This window comes from Colias croceus, chromosome 20 (assembly GCF_905220415.1).
Source record: "Colias croceus chromosome 20, ilColCroc2.1".
Classification (NCBI taxonomy): Eukaryota; Metazoa; Arthropoda; class Insecta; order Lepidoptera; family Pieridae; genus Colias; species Colias croceus.
The window spans coordinates 7,355,014-7,373,635 of NC_059556.1; the positions used below are offsets into that span (position 1 = coordinate 7,355,014).

The 18,622-nt window shown below is 35.1% G+C and overlaps 1 protein-coding gene across 1 annotated transcript; it reads left to right on the top strand.

The window, feature by feature from the left end:
* Positions 1 to 501: 501 nt before the first annotated feature.
* Positions 502 to 18,270, top strand: LOC123700769 (putative glutathione-specific gamma-glutamylcyclotransferase 2). The gene is made up of 3 exons (XM_045648092.1): positions 502 to 1,003; positions 9,845 to 9,880; positions 17,186 to 18,270. Exons 1-3 carry the CDS (start codon positions 749 to 751, stop codon positions 17,699 to 17,701), a joined length of 807 nt encoding a protein of 268 aa, XP_045504048.1. The 5' UTR covers positions 502 to 748; the 3' UTR covers positions 17,702 to 18,270.
* Positions 18,271 to 18,622: the final 352 nt, after the last annotated feature.

The window sequence follows — 18,622 nt, forward strand, 5'->3', positions numbered from 1 at the left end:
TTAATACAAACCATTCTGAACGGCTCGAGGCGATACGGTTACGATCCTTTTCCGATCCCATATGTGTGCTGAGACCCTAACACCGAAAGAATTTTTCAAATCGGACCAGTAGTTCCCGAGATTAGTGCGTTCAAACAAACAAACTCTTCAGCTTTATAATATTAGTATAGATTATTATATTATGATTAATTTATTTTATTATTTATTCTTAGAGTAGACATACCACATTACTTACCTATATGTTTTAAATACAAGCGGCCAATGAATGTCTCTGAATGTTTTAAATAATCGATAGGTTTAATCACATTTATCATTATTAAGTCCACTTTACACAATATATTTAAAAATAATGGAACGAAATTAAATAATATTACCAGAATTTAAAATCGTAACAGAGCGCGGGAAACAGCTGCCGTGTCAACTGTCAAAGTCATTAATAGACGTATGTCATTTCAGTCAATCGTCAATCGTCATTCGTATTTCGTCCTGTGATTTCGTCAGTTCACGACACGATCATATGGCGAGATGGGTGGTGAAGTTATAAAATTATTATCATTAATTATTTTATAGTATACGATTAACTTCTAAGTGCATTTAGCGAAAGTTCATGATGAGACAGTAGTATAAAAGATAGTTCAAATCTGTGATACTTTAATTATAAGAAGCCTTCATTGGCACTTTCACCCGCTTTTCCTATAAATCGGTGTCATTAAAAAGTATTTGAAAGTTCCGTGGTATAAATTCAAAAATGGAAACAACACAAAAATTTAAATCGGAGGCAAGCACTTCGAATTCTAAATCAGAAGAAAACAGTATAAATCCCAAAATCTCTGCTGATAAAGCTGAAGAAGTAATTCGTAAAGAACCTTTTTGGGTCTTCGGATATGGATCTCTTTGCTGGAATCCTGGTTTTGAATATCAGCAGTCGATAACTGGATACGTAAAGGGATTTTCTAGAAGATTTTGGCAAGGAAATACAACACATCGCGGAACTGATACTCACGTAAGTACCTATTTTGAATAGAAATAGAAATAAATAACTATTACAAAATACCACGAAGGCGGAAAAGTAACACGAAAATTTGATTGAAATTTCGGAGCCAAGTAAAGACGTATTTTCAAATGAAGACATTCCATACATAAAACAAATTTAATTTATTTTTAATTTCGAATCCTCATGTTTGGCTGATGCAACTTTTGCGCGACCTTTCACATTTTTGCACCTTGATCATGCGCCTTGATTTAATGAAGTTCCGACTTCCAATTTTATTTTAAGAAATATTAAATAAAATAGGTTGAGTATTGTCTGTACAGTATGTACATTCTAAGCAATGTCTCATCTCATACTCTTCATGTTTTATTTCATTAATAGATATACAAAATATGTTTCAAAGAATTAAATTTATTTAATTCAAACTATCTTCATTAATTGTGTGAATAATTGTAACACCATTTATAATGTGTTCAGATAAGAGTAAGTGGCACTTCAATACATTAATGTGCTTAATGGACTGATAAAATCTAAGCTTACAGTCAATATATACTTTGAAAACAAATGAGCAATTGTGTTTGATCTACATCAATCCAATATTTCATTTAAATAATGTTCTACTTCTCTGGGTAATCTATACTTTAATATTATAAAGCTGAAGAGTTTATTTGTTTGAACGCACTCATCTCAGAAACAACTGGTCTGATTTGAAAAATTCTTTCAGTGTTAGATAGCCCATTTATTGAGGATGGCTAAAGGCTATATATCATCACTCTAAGACCAACAGGAGTTGAGTTCTGCATATAAAACCGCAAGGCACAGCTAGTTAAAAATAAAATAAGGCCATACCATATTATATAATATATTAAAATATATAGTTAAATTTTGTTTAAAGCACTCAGATCACAACAAAAAAGCGCATATCTAACTAAGTACTTACGAAAGCTCTCAATACTAATTTAAAATTTAATACTTTAAGTGGCACAAGCACCTTTCTATTTTCAGATGTGAAAAAAATTACATTATATACAGTTGTTTTAACATTTACTATGTGCTCAATCATTTACGTTTGGCTTTGACGAATATATTTCTTCAGTAACAAAAATATGTAACTTTTTCTTACAAAAATATTTAGAAATTTGGTTTATTCTATTTATTTGACATTCTAATAAAAAAATAAAACATATATAAACCTTCAGATTGGGATATAAATTTATTATCAAGTGTTGAAGATGCCTTGAATTAAATCATACTATAATCAGATGTTATTATGACAACATATTATACATAATTAATTATAGACCAAGTAGATATAATAGATTGCATATTGATTGAAGTATTTTCTTTGTTTCTAAGTTTCTAAGCTTTACTTCTAAATAAGCATAATGTACAGACTATAGATTAATTATATAGGGTAATTGCGCTGGTTTGCCGTCCAGCTTCTGTTTTCGTCCATTTGACTGACCTGCTACAATCACGTGCGTAAAACTTGAATACAAACCTACCTTCCCGCGCAAGTTTGCACTTTTTACGGTCCATAATGTTTAAGCAACAGTACTATCAACATTAAAATTTGATTTGACAAGAAGAGAGTTCAAAAAATTAACGTAAATGTGGCCGCTTCGCATACGTGCCTTGCAGATGTCATCGCGCGAGAGAAAAATTTGCCGGCGAGAAAAGTTCATGGTAAGGTAAATCACTGTTTTAGCTAGTTTACGTAATGTTTTTGGTACGTATGTTTATTTATAAGCATAATAATAAACGCAATTAGGGCGTAGGGATGTGACGACCCCATCGCCCACGGTTGGGATATCTATTGTTCACGTGATAATAGATATTCCACCCGTGCAATCAGTCAACCCGCAGGACACCTTGTGGCGGGGTGTCGGGGAGTAGCGACCCCGCGGGAACCGAGTGCTCCCGGGGGAGGCCCCTGTCTTCATCTCCGGCTTGCCTTCACCGGCCGGTCGGAGTGAAGCCTGACGAGGACAGGACCCCCACCTCTGGCTTGCCTTAACCGGCCGGCCAGAGTGGAGTCGCGAGAGCTTTTAGCTCGAAGGGTGGATGCGAAGCGTAAGTGGCGAGTGGGCACGTGATGCTGGACCCTCAGGGAGCGCGTGATCGGAGTTTAAAGTCCAGGGACGCCTCTCCACCCTTAGCTGCTCACAATATGTTGCCCCCTTGTCGCACTATTGCAGCGACTTATTTCGGGGGCCCATACAGTGAGAGGGCGAGTCACCACCTGCCAACATATTTTTACTTTCTTTTAGTAGAAAGGCAGGTGCCATAGTTTCCAATAGTCCCCAAATACCGGCCCATTTAACATCCCACTCCATAGCCCAGTTTATTTTGTTTTTCCATATCTTGTAATAGTCCTACATCGGCCGCGGACTGCCTAGGACTGTATCTCTATAGTGCAGTCATGGGCAGGCTGCGGCTGGTGTCCCACAACACAGTAAAGTTCTCTAAAGGGCCTCTGCGTGTTGGATCCGTGTCCCCACGTAAGCCTTCCAAAGGACCGGGTGTAACGTACAAGGAACACGTATTAACAACTTCAAGTCAAGCAGACAACTGTTTATTGCAATCCATCACAGACACACAAGTACATATCATTATACTACATCTTCCCCTTTTAACAAATTTGCCTTTTTACGAGTAATAGGAGGCGAATAAGAAGTTGACAATAAGTGTCGGCGATTACGGCGATATAATCCTTTTTTGTTTTTTATTATATAAGACCGAGGAGTGTTCGCATGACCGATTACAGTACCAGAAATTCGTTTATTATTATTTTCTAACATTATCACGTTATCGCCAACACTTAATTCAGACAAAGGTTTAGAATGCTTATCATAATATTTTTTATATTTAATTTGCTTATCAATTAATTTTTTATGATTAAACTCATGATTGTTTACATAACTAGGCTTAAGTAAATCAGGGTGAACAGGTAATCGACAATTCAATCGACGACTGAACATTAACTGTGCAGGAGAATCCAAATTTTCGCGTGGTGTATTCCTTAAACTTAATAAATTTAGATAAAAATCTGTATTGCTATCTATTGATTTTTTAAGTAATTTTTTAATAGTTTGAACTGCCCTCTCGCTTTTCCCATTGGATTGTGCATAATATGGCGATGAAGTTACATGATTAAATCCCCATTCTTGTGCAAAACTTTTAAAAACCCGACCAGAGTATTGAGGCCCATTATCACTTATAACTGTTTCTGGAATACCATAACGCGCAAAATTATCTTTTAAAATGTTAATAATAGAATTAGCGGACGTATCTTTTAACAATCCCACCTCGATAAATCCTGAATAATAATCAACAAGAATTAAGTAACTTTTTCTTCCATATTCAAATATATCCGTACCAACTTTGTTCCAAGGAACGTTTGGAATTAGAATTGGAATCATCGGTTCTTTACTTGGCTTATTTAGATTCTCCTGACATACTTTACATCGCTTAACAAATAATTCAATATCTTTAGAAATACCAGGCCAGAACAACACCTCACGCGCACGTCTCTTACTGTGGTCGATACCGGGATGACCGTCATGAATAATACACAACATTTCGTGTCTTAATGACTTAGGTATTAAAATTTGTTTATTTTTAAATATCACTCCATCAACCGAATACAGTTCATCTCTCATTGACCAAAAATAGCTTAAATCACAATCTAAATCATACTTATGATCGGGCCATCCCTCAAATATACATTTTAACAATCTATTTAACAATTCATCCTTAGATGTTTCCTGCTTAATAAGTGTCAACTTACTTTGAGAAATAGGTATATTATTAACAACCATTTTAAGTTGATTCAAAACTGCCGTGCATATGTTTTCATCATATAAATCCGGAAGAGGCGCGCGTGACAATGTATCGGGAATGTACATATATTTTCCTGGTTTATACGTAACTACTAAATCGTAACCCTGTATTTTTAACATCATACGTTGTAAGCGTGCTGGGATTGAATTAAGTGATTTTTTAAAAATACTTTCGAGAGGCTTATGGTCGGTTTCAAATAAAATGCGTTTTTTACCGTAAATGTATTGATGAAACTTCTCACAAGCAAAAACGATAGCTAACATTTCTTTCTCGATTTGAGCATATCTAGTTTGAGTATCGGTGAGCGTGCGCGACGCGTACTCCACGGGGCGGCCGCGCTGCAACAGCACGGCGCCCAGCGCCACGCTGCTCGCGTCCACCGACACCACTACGTCACTGCCTACGTCAAACAATGCCAACACGGGAGCCGAGCTAATTATTTTTTTTAAATCGTTGAAACTTTTTTTATGACCGTCTTCCCAACACCACGATACATCTTTTTTTAACAATCTGGTTAACGGAAAGATATGCTCAGAATAATTTGGAATAAATTTGGATAAAAAATTAGTCGTTCCTAAAAACCTTTCTAGACCTTTCCTGTCCTTAGGCTCAGGCATCTCAACAATTGCTCTCACCTTATCTGTATCAACTTTCATCCCGTCTTTATTAAAAATGTAACCCAAATATTTAACCTCATTTACGCAAATTCGACACTTATCTTTATTAAATTTTAAATTAATTTCTCTAGCTCTCTTAAATAATGCATTCAACCTTATATCATGTTCTTGCTTAGTAGATCCCCAGCAGATTATATCATCAATAAATGAATCGATACCGTCGAGACCTTCAAATAATTGTTTTATTTTTGCATGAAAAATTTCAGGTGCGCAGTTCAAGCCAAAAGGTAATCTTAAATATTGATACCGTCCAAACGGTGTATTAAATGTACACAAATCAGCACTTTCACTATCTAATTTTATTGACCAAAATCCAGAATTCGCGTCGAGAACTGAAAAGAATTTCGCGCCATTCATTTTAGAAGCTAATTCGTTAATGGTTGGCAACTGAAAGTGTGATCGTTTTATTGCTTTGTTAAGAGGCCGCGGGTCTAAACATACACGTAAATTACCGTTTTTCTTAGCCACAACAACTAACGCATTAACCCACGGAGTGGGATGTGACACTTTTCTTATCACGCCTAATTGTAACATTCTATCCAACTCCCCTTGTAACTTATCACGCAAACCCAAAGGCACCTTACGTGGCGCACAAATAACCGGTGCTATGCTATTGTCAACAACAATATGATATTCACCCGGTAAACATCCCAATCCGCTAAATAAATCTTCATTTCCCGATATATTTAAAGAATGAATTCTTTTAATTAATCCTAACATTAAACACGCCTGCAATCCCAACACGCTTTGACAATCAATATTAGCGATTGCAAATTTTAATTCATATTGAATATTTTTATGCCACCATTTTAAATAACAAGTTCCCTGAATGGGAATACAATCACCGCTATACGATTGAAGTTTTATGTTATTATTAATAGTTAAAATATGAGACTTATATCCTAATTGTAAGAATCGTTTATACGACAAAACATTTATATCGGCCCCAGAATCCAACTTAAATTTCTCAGGGCCGTACTCGCCTATCAGAATCTCAAACCAGTCATTTGACAAACAATTGATTTCACAGACATTATTAAGAACGGATATAAAAAATGACTCACAGTTTTCGTCCACGTTATTTTCTAGCACACTAATATCGTGTAACTTTCTAACACTTTTTTTTACTTTGCACACTCTAGCAAAATGACCATAATTTTCACACACAAAACACTGCACTGAAATAGCCGGACACTTAGTAGAATGACTGCATTGTCCCCCACACCTGGGGCAGAAGCCCGTCGCTGAGGTGGAAGCGCGCTGCTCGTCGAGGCGGTCGCGGGGCGCGCGCGTCACGCCGCGCCACGCTCGGCCGCCGCGCCCGCGCCCACGCCCACGCCACGCCAGTCCATCGCCTTTGTTTCCGACGCCGACTATGTCCACATGGCTAACGTTTCCATCCGAGCCACGCGTATCCAACAACCGACCGCTGTCGTGGGACAACTCGTCAACTTGACAAATTTTTATCGATTTTTCCAAAGATAAATCTTCCGTTCTCAATAGACGATCACGAACCATTGCATTATTAATACCGCACACGATCCGATCGCGAATAAGTTCTTCCTCCAATGATTTAAATTCGCACGTCTTGCTCAACAATCTTAGCGCCGTTACATATTGATTTATAGATTCACCGACTTCTTGATTGCGCATAAAAAAATTATATCTCGCTAATGTTAAGTTTGGCTTCGCACCAAAATACTCATCAAACTTTTTTATTAACAGGCTCACATTATCTTTGTCTTTTTCTTGTTCGAAATGAAATGTTTCAAATAAATCGAAGCCTTCCGGCCCAATAAGATTTACAAGTAGACTTGCTTGTACCGCACTATCTTCTTTGTGCACACCGGACGCCTTTAAAAACAGATTAAATTGTGTCCGCCATTTTTTCCACGCGTCAGCCCGGCTGACGGAGTTGCCTTCTAATACCAATTCGGATGGTGGCCGTGCGTGTTCCATGATTTTAATATGATATTGCGCTTCCAAATAAGTACTTAAAACGAATAAGTAATCCAATCACTTCAAAAATCGTAATAAGTAATAACAACACCGCTGTCACCATGTAACGTACAAGGAACACGTATTAACAACTTCAAGTCAAGCAGACAACTGTTTATTGCAATCCATCACAGACACACAAGTACATATCATTATACTACACCGGGTACCTTCCTTATGATGGTACCCGAGTATTATGGAATGAGATACACATAATAAACGCAATTATAAGTGTTTATCATACATTTTTATAATACTCTTCGAAATATTAAGTGGACGGATACTAGGTTACCAAATTCTCAAAATATTTGGTTTTCGTCCAAGTGGACGGAAACTCAAACAGCTACGTGAATATTTGTTAGGGTCATTTTACTTTATCGGACCTTTAAAATACTGAATAGTTTCTCCCGAAGTGATCTTTATTGCTATTAGTTTAGTTTTTTTGGTTTCCGTCCACTGCTATGTCAGTGCTGCCAAAATAATAAAATATTTAAAGAAGTGGACGAAAACTAAATTTAGCTTTAAATGTTTTAGTTTTCGTCCATGAATGAGTATTGGAGTATCCAAAAATTAAATATAGCCATTCTTTTGCATTACTTTTCGTCTATTTTTACGTATTGAAAAGTTTTCTATTCAGTATCTTCCTTATAAATAATTGGTGAGGGCCAGAGTGTTGTAGGTACCTAATATTGTCATTCATTCAGTCATGTATTATTCTCCTTATGTGAAGTAGAGTCAATTATTCGTAGCATAAATGGGGGTAGGTCAGACATAATACACTGTATTTTTCTTGATTATCATTCACTTGAGTATCATCTTTTATTCTAGGTCTGTTTTGCCAATGCAGTATTTTTTTATTATACTTACTCAACGTATCCTCAGAAAGATCTTATTGTTTTTAGATGGCCTCGAAGGAGTCTAAGAAATCTAGAAAAAAAAGACGCTGCGTACACTGAAGATTCTGTAGCTAAAACTTATTATTATGGCTTTGTGTTTATAGTACGTTTCATTTGATAAACAAAGTATTAGAATGAAAATTTTTGTTGTTAGAATGAATATTTCTGTTTTTTGATGTTATTTCTTAGCCCTGTAATTATTACTTGTTTCATTTACATTGTAAGGATTTTTTTTTTTTTTTTTTTTTTTTTTTTGTGTGGTGTTTCTCAATGTTAGCCAGAAGGGCTTCTACATTTTAACGCGGACGCGGGGGTGAACTGAAGGTTCACCCTGGTAGCGACATGCACAAGGGCGTCCCCCCTTGACGGGGACCACGAACCTCGGCTTGAGCTGTCGCTTGAGTGGAGGAGGCCAGAAGGGCCCTAATCGGACGGGAACATTGTAAGGAACGCATTCCTTTCTTTATTACGAATGATTATACAGTCATCACTAACGCCTATAAGGACTGCCAAGTGCTACATAGATCTCAGTGTTGACTAGTTATATTGATTATTATTAGTAAAACCACAAGTAAAACTAAACCTGGGTAGTGAGAAATTGTAATGTTAATTAAATAAACGTATAAATTTACCTGTAATTAATTTTAAACTTAATAGTTGACCTACCCTCCTTTTTCTACACGGTGGTCGAAAACTAGCTTACACTAGGACGAAAACCAGTTTTTTTGGACGAAAACTAGCATTTACCCTACTTTTGCAGAAAATAATTTAAATAAAAAGATACATCAAAATGATTTATTTTCCCTTAATATTATCTTAAAGAAGACTATATAAGGACTTAAAAAAAAATTATATGCTTAAGGAAGGGTGCTCCAAAATATTTATTTCGTATCACAAAGTTGGCAACTCCTATAATTGGACGAAAACCAGCGCAATGACCCTACTCTATATTATGAGAGTATGAACAAAAAAATAGTATTGTTACAAAGGTTATTCATTTATTATAATAATTTCTGTTCAAATAAAGTTCAAATAGTTAGTACCTACATTGACTCCCATGACGTGACGGTATTCCCATGACGTGATCTTGAAATTTTACTCTCAACGTGCCGAAGTTTCACTTAAAAAAAAATGTGTGCGTGTACTAATGTACACTCGTAAGAAGTGAAACTTCTTTATGACCTTATTTTTCAAAAAATAATTTACTACTTTACAGAAATACGTCGAATCACGCATGGTAAGGATAAGAAAAAGATGGCGCGTAACGAAAAAATGTTACACTAAATTTTTTTCCAACCCCGATAAAGAAGTTTCTCTTCAAAATATTTTTGTTAATTTTTTTTTTTAAGATTGTAAAACTTCAAACTAGGTAGTTAAGAACTTGTTTTTAATATTCAAAATATAAAAAAAACTTTCCTTACAAAAGTATTTTTTTACAGCCTGGCCGCGTCGCAACTTTAATCGAAGACAACGAGGTATGTAAACATGTGCATTATCCAATGTAATTAGCAATTTTTCATGTAAACAGTTATCAGGATGTTTTAACTTTCCTAGCTAAACACGGACGTTTACGAAAAGAACAAATTTCCAGAAGTAACGCGTTTCATTTCTCGTGTAAATTCTTTTGTCGTAACTAGGTAGGTAGGAACTAGGAACCTATAAGTATTTTGTTACGTTAATATGCGCTCTAAACGATCTTGTAATAATCCTACATAGATTTAATAATGAAAAATATAGTAGTCTGAATATTATAATCAATCAATCTAGGTATACCTACAAGACGACAAAAATCAGCGTACAAAGTTTGCTTGCGAATCAATAAACGTATGATAGTAACAAATAGATGACCAATAGCGATTTTACGTAGATTTTTTTCACAAAAAGTAGGTTATTTATTGACATAAAAATAGTCTAAACATAGTCTGTACGAGTTATGTGCATTTCTTAATACATAACTACTCTAGGTGCTGACCATGTGCTGACCCTTCGCAATACCTTCGTTACCCATTTCTCATCTATACTTAGTATCTTAATATCTACACATCCAGATATATAAATAAAATAGGTAATAGTTCGTTGAACTTAAACCATTAGTTCAGCCCTTTTCACATAGAAGTTTACAAAATGATATTACAACAATACAATTTACCATAACTTTCAATTAACTGATGAAATAATTTCCAAACGGTCAATTAGCTTCATTACGAAAACGTTTGATCACAATTCGGGATTTCCTAATAAACCGAAAATTGCCAATTGTTCTAATTTTTAACCAATTTTATGGTCAAACTGATTGGGTGGTTTCTATGCCTAATCTCTTAAACTGCCTTCTAATTAAATTTTACCCTAGGAAATAGTTAAAGTCGATGTAGGTATGCTACGTTATTTATGTGGTCACGGGTGTTAAGGAAGCCTTCATCTGTCACAAGAACAATGAAATAACCACAAAGAACAACACATGCTCATTGCGCTAAGACATACAAATGTATATCTAATGACATGCTTAAAACTATGATCTTTATACCTACTTGAATAGGCTTTAGAATCCTTACTACATAATAAATATATTAAACAGCTGATGAACGGTAAATTTGGTATTTCTATAAGAGCTATTTTTGCATTAATATTAATTACTGATATGTTTTCCCTAACTACGTAAATCATAATACCACGTATTTGTATGACGCAATCATATTTGCAGCTGCACTGGGGTTCTTGAGAAGAGCCAAGGACTGAAGACCTTCACCCCTTTATGTTGCATCAATATATTCATAACATTAACGAGACATCCGTTTTATAAGTTTGTTGATTTAATATTTTAACCTCATTATCTCATAACTAGGCTGTTCGCGAGTTTTACTGCACCGTATTTCATTCTCTTTTAATCAATGGATAGTTTAGTTCTAGATGGAGATTTTAATTGTTCATTTTTACCAACATTTATTCTACTCGTATAAAACGAAAAATAAATAATGCTCACCGTACCTTTAAGTATGCCATAAAGAATGACCCTCGGGTGCTCCAATTACTCCATACTTACCGTTATCCAATTTTAATGAACTTGTGGACAATCGTTCTTCAATTGACCACTGATACATTACAAATTTCTCGTAGAATTATCACACAACAATAGCTGAAAAGTTTGTTTGTTTGAACGCGCTAATCTCAGGAACTACTGGTCGGATTTGAAAAAATTCTTTCGGTGTTGGTTAAAAGCCCATTTATCGAGGAAGGCTATATCATCCCGCTATGCTAAGACCAACATGAGCGGAGCAATGCGAGTGAAACCGCGGGAACAGCTAGTAATAAAATAATCTTTAATATCCATTCACCCAGTCGAAAGTTCTGAGGCAACAAACCCAAAAAATTGGACGAATTGAGAACTTTTCCTCCTTTTTTAAATCAGTTGTTAAAAAAAGCAATATTATGCATTTAACAAGCCCAGTACGTAAATAATTAATCAGCCGTGAATAATTTCGAAACAACTGCGTATTGTTTATACATTTAATTCCATTATCAGCGGCTATGGTAGCACGTGCCTTTGTTTATTGTGGTTATCGTCTAAGTTATTTCAATTTATGCTATTCAAATATTAATGTTTATTCAATAGTGATAAGCTGACTATGCTACTTAAAACGTTACTATAGAGCAATAGAAATGGGGATTGAGGATTAGAATATTTTAATTGTGAGACGGACAGCGCCTCGTCAGCGACAAAGTTTTAGATTATAGTAGAGCCATTTTAATAGGCAACATTTGACAGTTCAACAAAATTCAACAACGTAACCTAGTAACGACGACATAGAATAACATGATATTTCGTTTTGTTAGAACTGCACATTTGCTTAACTTTTTTCAATAACGATTACATATTTTTAATAATAATGACCGATACAAGTAATTTTAAGATTTCATTTTACTGATAAACCATCCTAAACATAATAAACAATTTCTGAATTGAAGAACTGACGTCGCTACAATTTTGTGTCAATAAACCTTTTTTTGTTTTTAAATACTAGAGACGTTACTCTAAAAATCGAAATCTGACATCTAGAATCGAATGCATTGATTAGGTACTTGTGAATAAAAATCACCATAAATTAATAAATTCGATTGAAAAATGTTTCAAATCCGTATCGATTAATACACTTTAATCGATGTTTTTAAGCAAGTTACCTCTCTTCGAAGATAAAATTGATAGACGTCAAATGTTGCCTATTAAATTGGCTCGACTATAGTAATAGCACAGATTTACAATTCCTAATGTTTTTAGTTCGATTCAAACTTAATGGCGGTTCGTAAGTTAGGTGCAGGTGCGATTGCGGGTGCGCACAGGTCCCTAACGTCCTGCTGGCTGCTAATATCTAAAATTCTTTTCTGCGAATCGGAATGTACGATGTTCCGAGCCGCGTACTAAAACTCGTCACCAATTTGATATCTCTCCGTCTCTCGATAAAGGGTATCCGGTGCTTTGCGAATTGAAGGCAAGTGTCGGCTGTCGTGCCACGTGACCCTTCACATAATCCTGTTATGGTTTTATTTATATAAATGTCGCTTGCTATCGGATAAATACAATCCTATAACGAAGACGTTGTAACGTATTTAAATGAATTGTTACTGTCAGTTGCTATACCTTGAACGTACTCGAATTGAACTCTACATTTTCTAACACCTAGGTAGGTATACCGATATAAAACTGCACATTCGCTAAAAAAAAACAACGCGAATTCATATTTAATTTTGTTACAAATTTTAACTTACATGTCCATTTAAAACCTCGATCAATAACGGCCTAACTAAAGCGAACATAACTATTTAAAAAGTATATTTTTTTATGTATTGCAAAATCACTCTTTATCAAAAAGCTTATATTTTTATCAAATGTTCTGATGAATTAAAGGAAAATATCGTGTCTAGACTGGATTAAGCTATTCATCGTGATGACTGAATATTTGCGTGTGTATCTTTACGTACCTACTCTCAATGCAATGACATCTATAATATTTTTATATCTTTCATCTTGAAGATCATGTACATAATAGCATCTCTGCTAAGTGCTCTCTGCTAGTAAATATAATATTTTTACATAATATACCCATGTAGTTAACAATCTTAGCTAAGGTAATATTTTATATTATTAAGCTGAAGAGTTTCTTTCTTGAATCTTCGGAACTACGTTTCCGATTTGTGAACACTTACAATGAAAGATAGCCCATTTATCGAGGAAGACAATAGGCTCTATAATCTATATCATCACGCTAAGACCAACAGGAGCGGAGCAATGCGGGTAAAACTACAATGCACAGCAAGTTATTACAACTAGGTAAACGGAACATGCACATAGTATATTGCATATGGAGGCAATACGTTCGTAATATCAAACAAAGCACCTTACAATAATAGCTATTATAAACGATATCGAAACTATAACAATCATATTTTTATACAAAGGTCACACTGTTTGAACAATGGACATATAAAACAATATCTCCTTATGTGAATCATGTATAGGTACATCCTTTATCTTCTATACATATACTTATATTAGGCTGGTTGCAGAGCTTGACCGACCGTCAGTGCGTAGTGCGTACGTCAGTCGCGCTTGTCATATGTATGGAAATTCATAAAACCGTTCATAGCTAGACCGACCATACGCACGCGTATTGTCATGCGTATTAGTGTCATAGTCATACAATAATTGTTGATGCGTATCGTCAGGACCGACGGTACGTAATGACGGTCGGTCAAGCTCTGCAACCAGCGGCCAGCCTAAATTATTTCACTGTTAGATAGTCCATTTAGGAGGAAGGCTATATTATAACATCACGCTAAGATCAATCAATGTGGTAAAACTGGGGTTCAAGCAATTCGGACAAAACCGCGGTGCACAGCTGTTTAGATAAATTCGTAACATCTTGACCTGGTTCATTTCTAGTGTTTATTTGGGTTCGACGAAAGATTCGTCGTGATAAAAATTTGCGCAGTTGTCTTCACTGAAACAAAAATAAACTGTTCTACGCAAAAATGCCACTATTTGTGACGTCACGTGTTTAATTCTTAACGCGTTATCTCAATACAAATAATACAAAGTACAAACGTTTTAAACAACAATATGTTTAGGTCAAAGCTATGTTGTACACATAGATTAGGGGAAAACATAATGGCGATCAGAATTTTAATCCAAACGAATAAAATGCGAAAGTCTTTCTACCTATTTGTTACGCTTTCACGTCTAAACCGGAGCAATGTGTTGTATTAAATTTGCAGACCAGGTTAAAGTAACAAACACCACTTTTTTGAAGTGACAACGTCTTATAATTCGATAAAGCCGGCTGCACGCACGAAAAAACATGACTCATGCGGCGTTACCTCGCTCTGACTCATTTGAGGCGTTCCATGTAAGGCTTGAAGTGCGAGTGAGAGCGCGGAACGAGCGACAAAGAAGCACAATCGGACGTTGTCACTTTTAACTATCGTCAGTAAACCGACTTTACAGACGACCAATTTTTTCCAATAATGGTCGATCCCTAGAGCCCCCTTAAATGATACTTCGTCAGCAGCTTGCGTCAGCTTCAGTTGTTGGTCTTCAACAAATTGATTAAAACTGGCGCGTGTATTTTAACATGTTTTTGCATTCAAAAGCTTCTTAAAGTATTGACGTAGGTATGGTAGAAATAAGAATTTTATATAACACAGTAGCACCATACTTTCTTCTAACAAGATCATCCATATTATCTAATAGTATATTTATATAACGTCTTATATTATGTTGTTGACTGCGATAACGCTTATCATGGGACTATTTGGGTGTCTAGACTACTAGACGTACTATAATCTATACTAATATTATAAAGCTGTTGTTTTTGTTTGTTTGTTTGTTTGAACGCGCTTATCTCAGGATATACTGGTTCGATTTGAAAAATTATTTCGGTGTTAGATAGCCCATTTATCGAGGAAGGCTATATAATATATCCACCCACTAAAACCGACAGGAGCGGAGCAATGTGAGTGAAACCGCGGGGAATAGCTAGTTATCATATTATATGATAGCTATGATGATAGCTAAAGGCCAAATATAGATGGCCATAGTATGCATATTCTATGTAATTAATCTCGCTCTTATTGTTAACTAGCTGAGCCCCACGGTTTCACTCGCGTGGCTCAGCACCTAAGAATATTAGTATGTTTATATTATATAGCCTATAGTAATCGGACCAGTAGTTCCTGAGATTAGCGCGTTCAAACAATCAAACTTTTCAGCTTTATTATATAACTAGCTTACCGCCCGCGGCTTCGCCCGCTTTGTCTAAAACCTAATAAATTATATACTAAAACCTTCCTTCCTCTTAAATCACTCTATCTATTAAAAAAAACCGCATCAAAATCAGTTGTCCTTAGTAATTTTAAAGATTTAAGAGAAAGCGACTTTGTTTTATACTATCTAGTGATAAGTATAGATCCATCAAAATAGTAGAGTAGCTGTAGTAAAGATCAATTTGAGAAGTTCACCTTGAATAACAAGTTTTTGAAGATTTAACGTAGATGCTATGACACACATGAAAAATTTCTCATAAACCGTAGAAAATCGTGGGCCTCATCTATCTTTAGACGACACTTCCGCGCGCCCTGCCCTTACAAAATGTTCGTATAATAGAAAAGGTTTTAAATATCTATAATGTTTTGATTCTAAATTAGTACCTAGTAGTAGAGTTCAATGTTATACAATACGTAGGTATCGATGAAAATACTTTTGTAACCGTTCCAAAATTTATTGGCAAGTAGCATTTCATTCACTACGTTAAAACTTAGAATCAATATCGTTCTCTACTTCGATTATTGAATCCAAATATGTAAATCTCTGTTCCTGGGAATTTATAAATAAATAAAACTGCTCCCAAATTCTAAAGACCTCGGATTAATATTTTTAACACGGGACAAAGGCCGTGACACATATTGAGGCCAGACTGATAAAACTGGCCGGACCAAATATCAGCTATTTGTAAATTCCTGTACACTCCGTATTACAATATTAATTGTTGTTATTATATCTACATAATGTTAACGTGTGTTGTCATTTTTCATGTTTTCTTACCATAGAAGTCTCTTGTAACAGAGAAATTGAATTATAGTCCACATATTCATAGTACACGATGTAAATTTTATATGTATTGTATCATTTAAATAACGAAAAATGCACAATTAATTACTTGCTCCATCTGAGTTATTTTAATTCCTTCCTATTATTTCATTTAAATCAACCCATTTTTCGGATAGACAGTAATTTTATTTTACACAGGATTAGTTAATGCCTTTATTTCGCAAATTAGAATAATTAAGACCAATAGCTTTATTTACCGATATCGTCAAGTACTAACTTACTAAGGTTACGAAAACTTTACGACACGTACACAGTGGATGCTAATATGAGGTTATCAGCAAGTTAATAGCTCCACGTGTTTCACTAGCCAACTATCACCGACCCTTGCTATCGTATCTTTTTATTGCTAGGAAATAAAGGAAAGTTACCTAATTTCCTTGTTATACTACCTATCAAACCACCAAAGTACCTTTGTAATGCCACAAAAAATTCTAAACTGAATCTTGTTTACGGAAAATCAACAATAATTCGTTTTGAATTGATCCTAACAAATCTCGTAATCGAGTTTTTATGCATTCCTAGTCTTATCAAGGTTCAATCGATTGAATGCAGAACTGACCAATTCTTTTACGTTTATATTCCTACAAAACATATTTAAACAGACCTGTTTTTATTGTTACAGGGTATCACATGGGGAAAAGCGTTCCTAGTTGCTGCGGATAACGGCGCTGCGTTACCTTACCTCACAACTAGGGAGTGCCAGCTCGGAGGCTACCGGACCTACACCGTTAATTTCCACCCTCGCACTTCCCAGTTCCTTCCAGGAAATAGCAATAACAAAAAAGACGCTATTCTCTACATAGCAATTCCTGAAAACCGACATTGGCTAGGTGCAGCCCCGCTTCCAGAAATCGCAAAGCAAATTCTAGAATGCCGTGGTTCTGCCGGTTCCAATGTAGAATACCTTCTGAGATTAGCCGACTTCATGCGGGAAGAAGTGCCTGAAGCTCTGGACGAGCATTTGTTTTCTCTAGAACGGTTAGTTAGGAAATTCGCAGCGGACATGAAGATAGGGTTACAGACTCTGATGGGAGAGCCAAGGGAAAGGCAAGAAGAGAAGGAAGCTAAAGCGGTTGTTCCCAGCTCGTATTATGCGTCACGTATTCCGGATAAGAAATTGCGTTGCGTCAATATGTGATTTAGCCTTTATTTCTTTAATTGTGAAATGCCAGGCATTTGTACCTTTGATAATGAACACATACAAATTGTTTCATTGGAACTGTATTTTAAGTGAAATATAAAATGGATTAAAATTAGTATTCGAAAAGTGCCCTATGTTGCCGATTCGCTTTCTTTAGTAAAATGTTTAGGAAAATGTATGTATAGCTGTAAGGAAACAAGCTTTAAGCCGGAATAAGATGTTTCTAGTATTTAAGCTTCTGTTTTGTTTCACATGTGATAGTTTATGCGACTTCATTGTTTTCATATTTCGTAATAACATTATCTCGAACAATAGTTATATTTTGTAAATAAACTTGACATTACATGTAATTATGACTAATACAATTTTCTTTGTTATGACATTATAATTGTATTAAGTAGTGTGTAAATTTTTTAACTATAAAATCTAATTTCTGCTTTTCTTAAAATTTGTTGCTTCTCATAGACCACTCGGGATTTTGTATTCTAACCATCAAAATACCAGTGATTATATTCATGACAAATGCCATTAACTTTCAAAATTGCGCATTGAATAAGCGCGTCACACACGGTAAAGATACTATAATATTTTATGTTAAGATTCTCTAATATAAAACGTTATAGGTATCCCGTATCAGCGTTCTGACCATCATTTTTCTTTTTGTCATTGCGTACTAAGACCCCGTAGAACCGCCATCCTGTTACAAATGACCCGAAATTTTGTGGGTCTTTTGTAACTTTAACATTTGTTGATAAACAGCTTATTTGTATATATATTAATGTTACAAGTAAATACCAAAAACGAAAAGTATTATTTATGTTCGAATCTGTTAGGTTAAGTTGGAGATTTTAGCTACCTATTATTATTATTTCAAATTGTATATTTTAATTTTGTTTTAGTTAAGAAAATCATTTTGTT

Coding starts and splice junctions, on each gene's coding strand:
- LOC123700769 (XM_045648092.1), top strand. CDS start 749: ATGGAAACAACACAAAAATTTAAATCGGAGGCAAGCACTTCGAATTCT. Junction 1,004..9,844: donor ATCGCGGAACTGATACTCAC/GTAAGTACCTAT, acceptor ATTTTTTTACAG/CCTGGCCGCGTCGCAACTTT. Junction 9,881..17,185: donor CTTTAATCGAAGACAACGAG/GTATGTAAACAT, acceptor TTATTGTTACAG/GGTATCACATGGGGAAAAGC.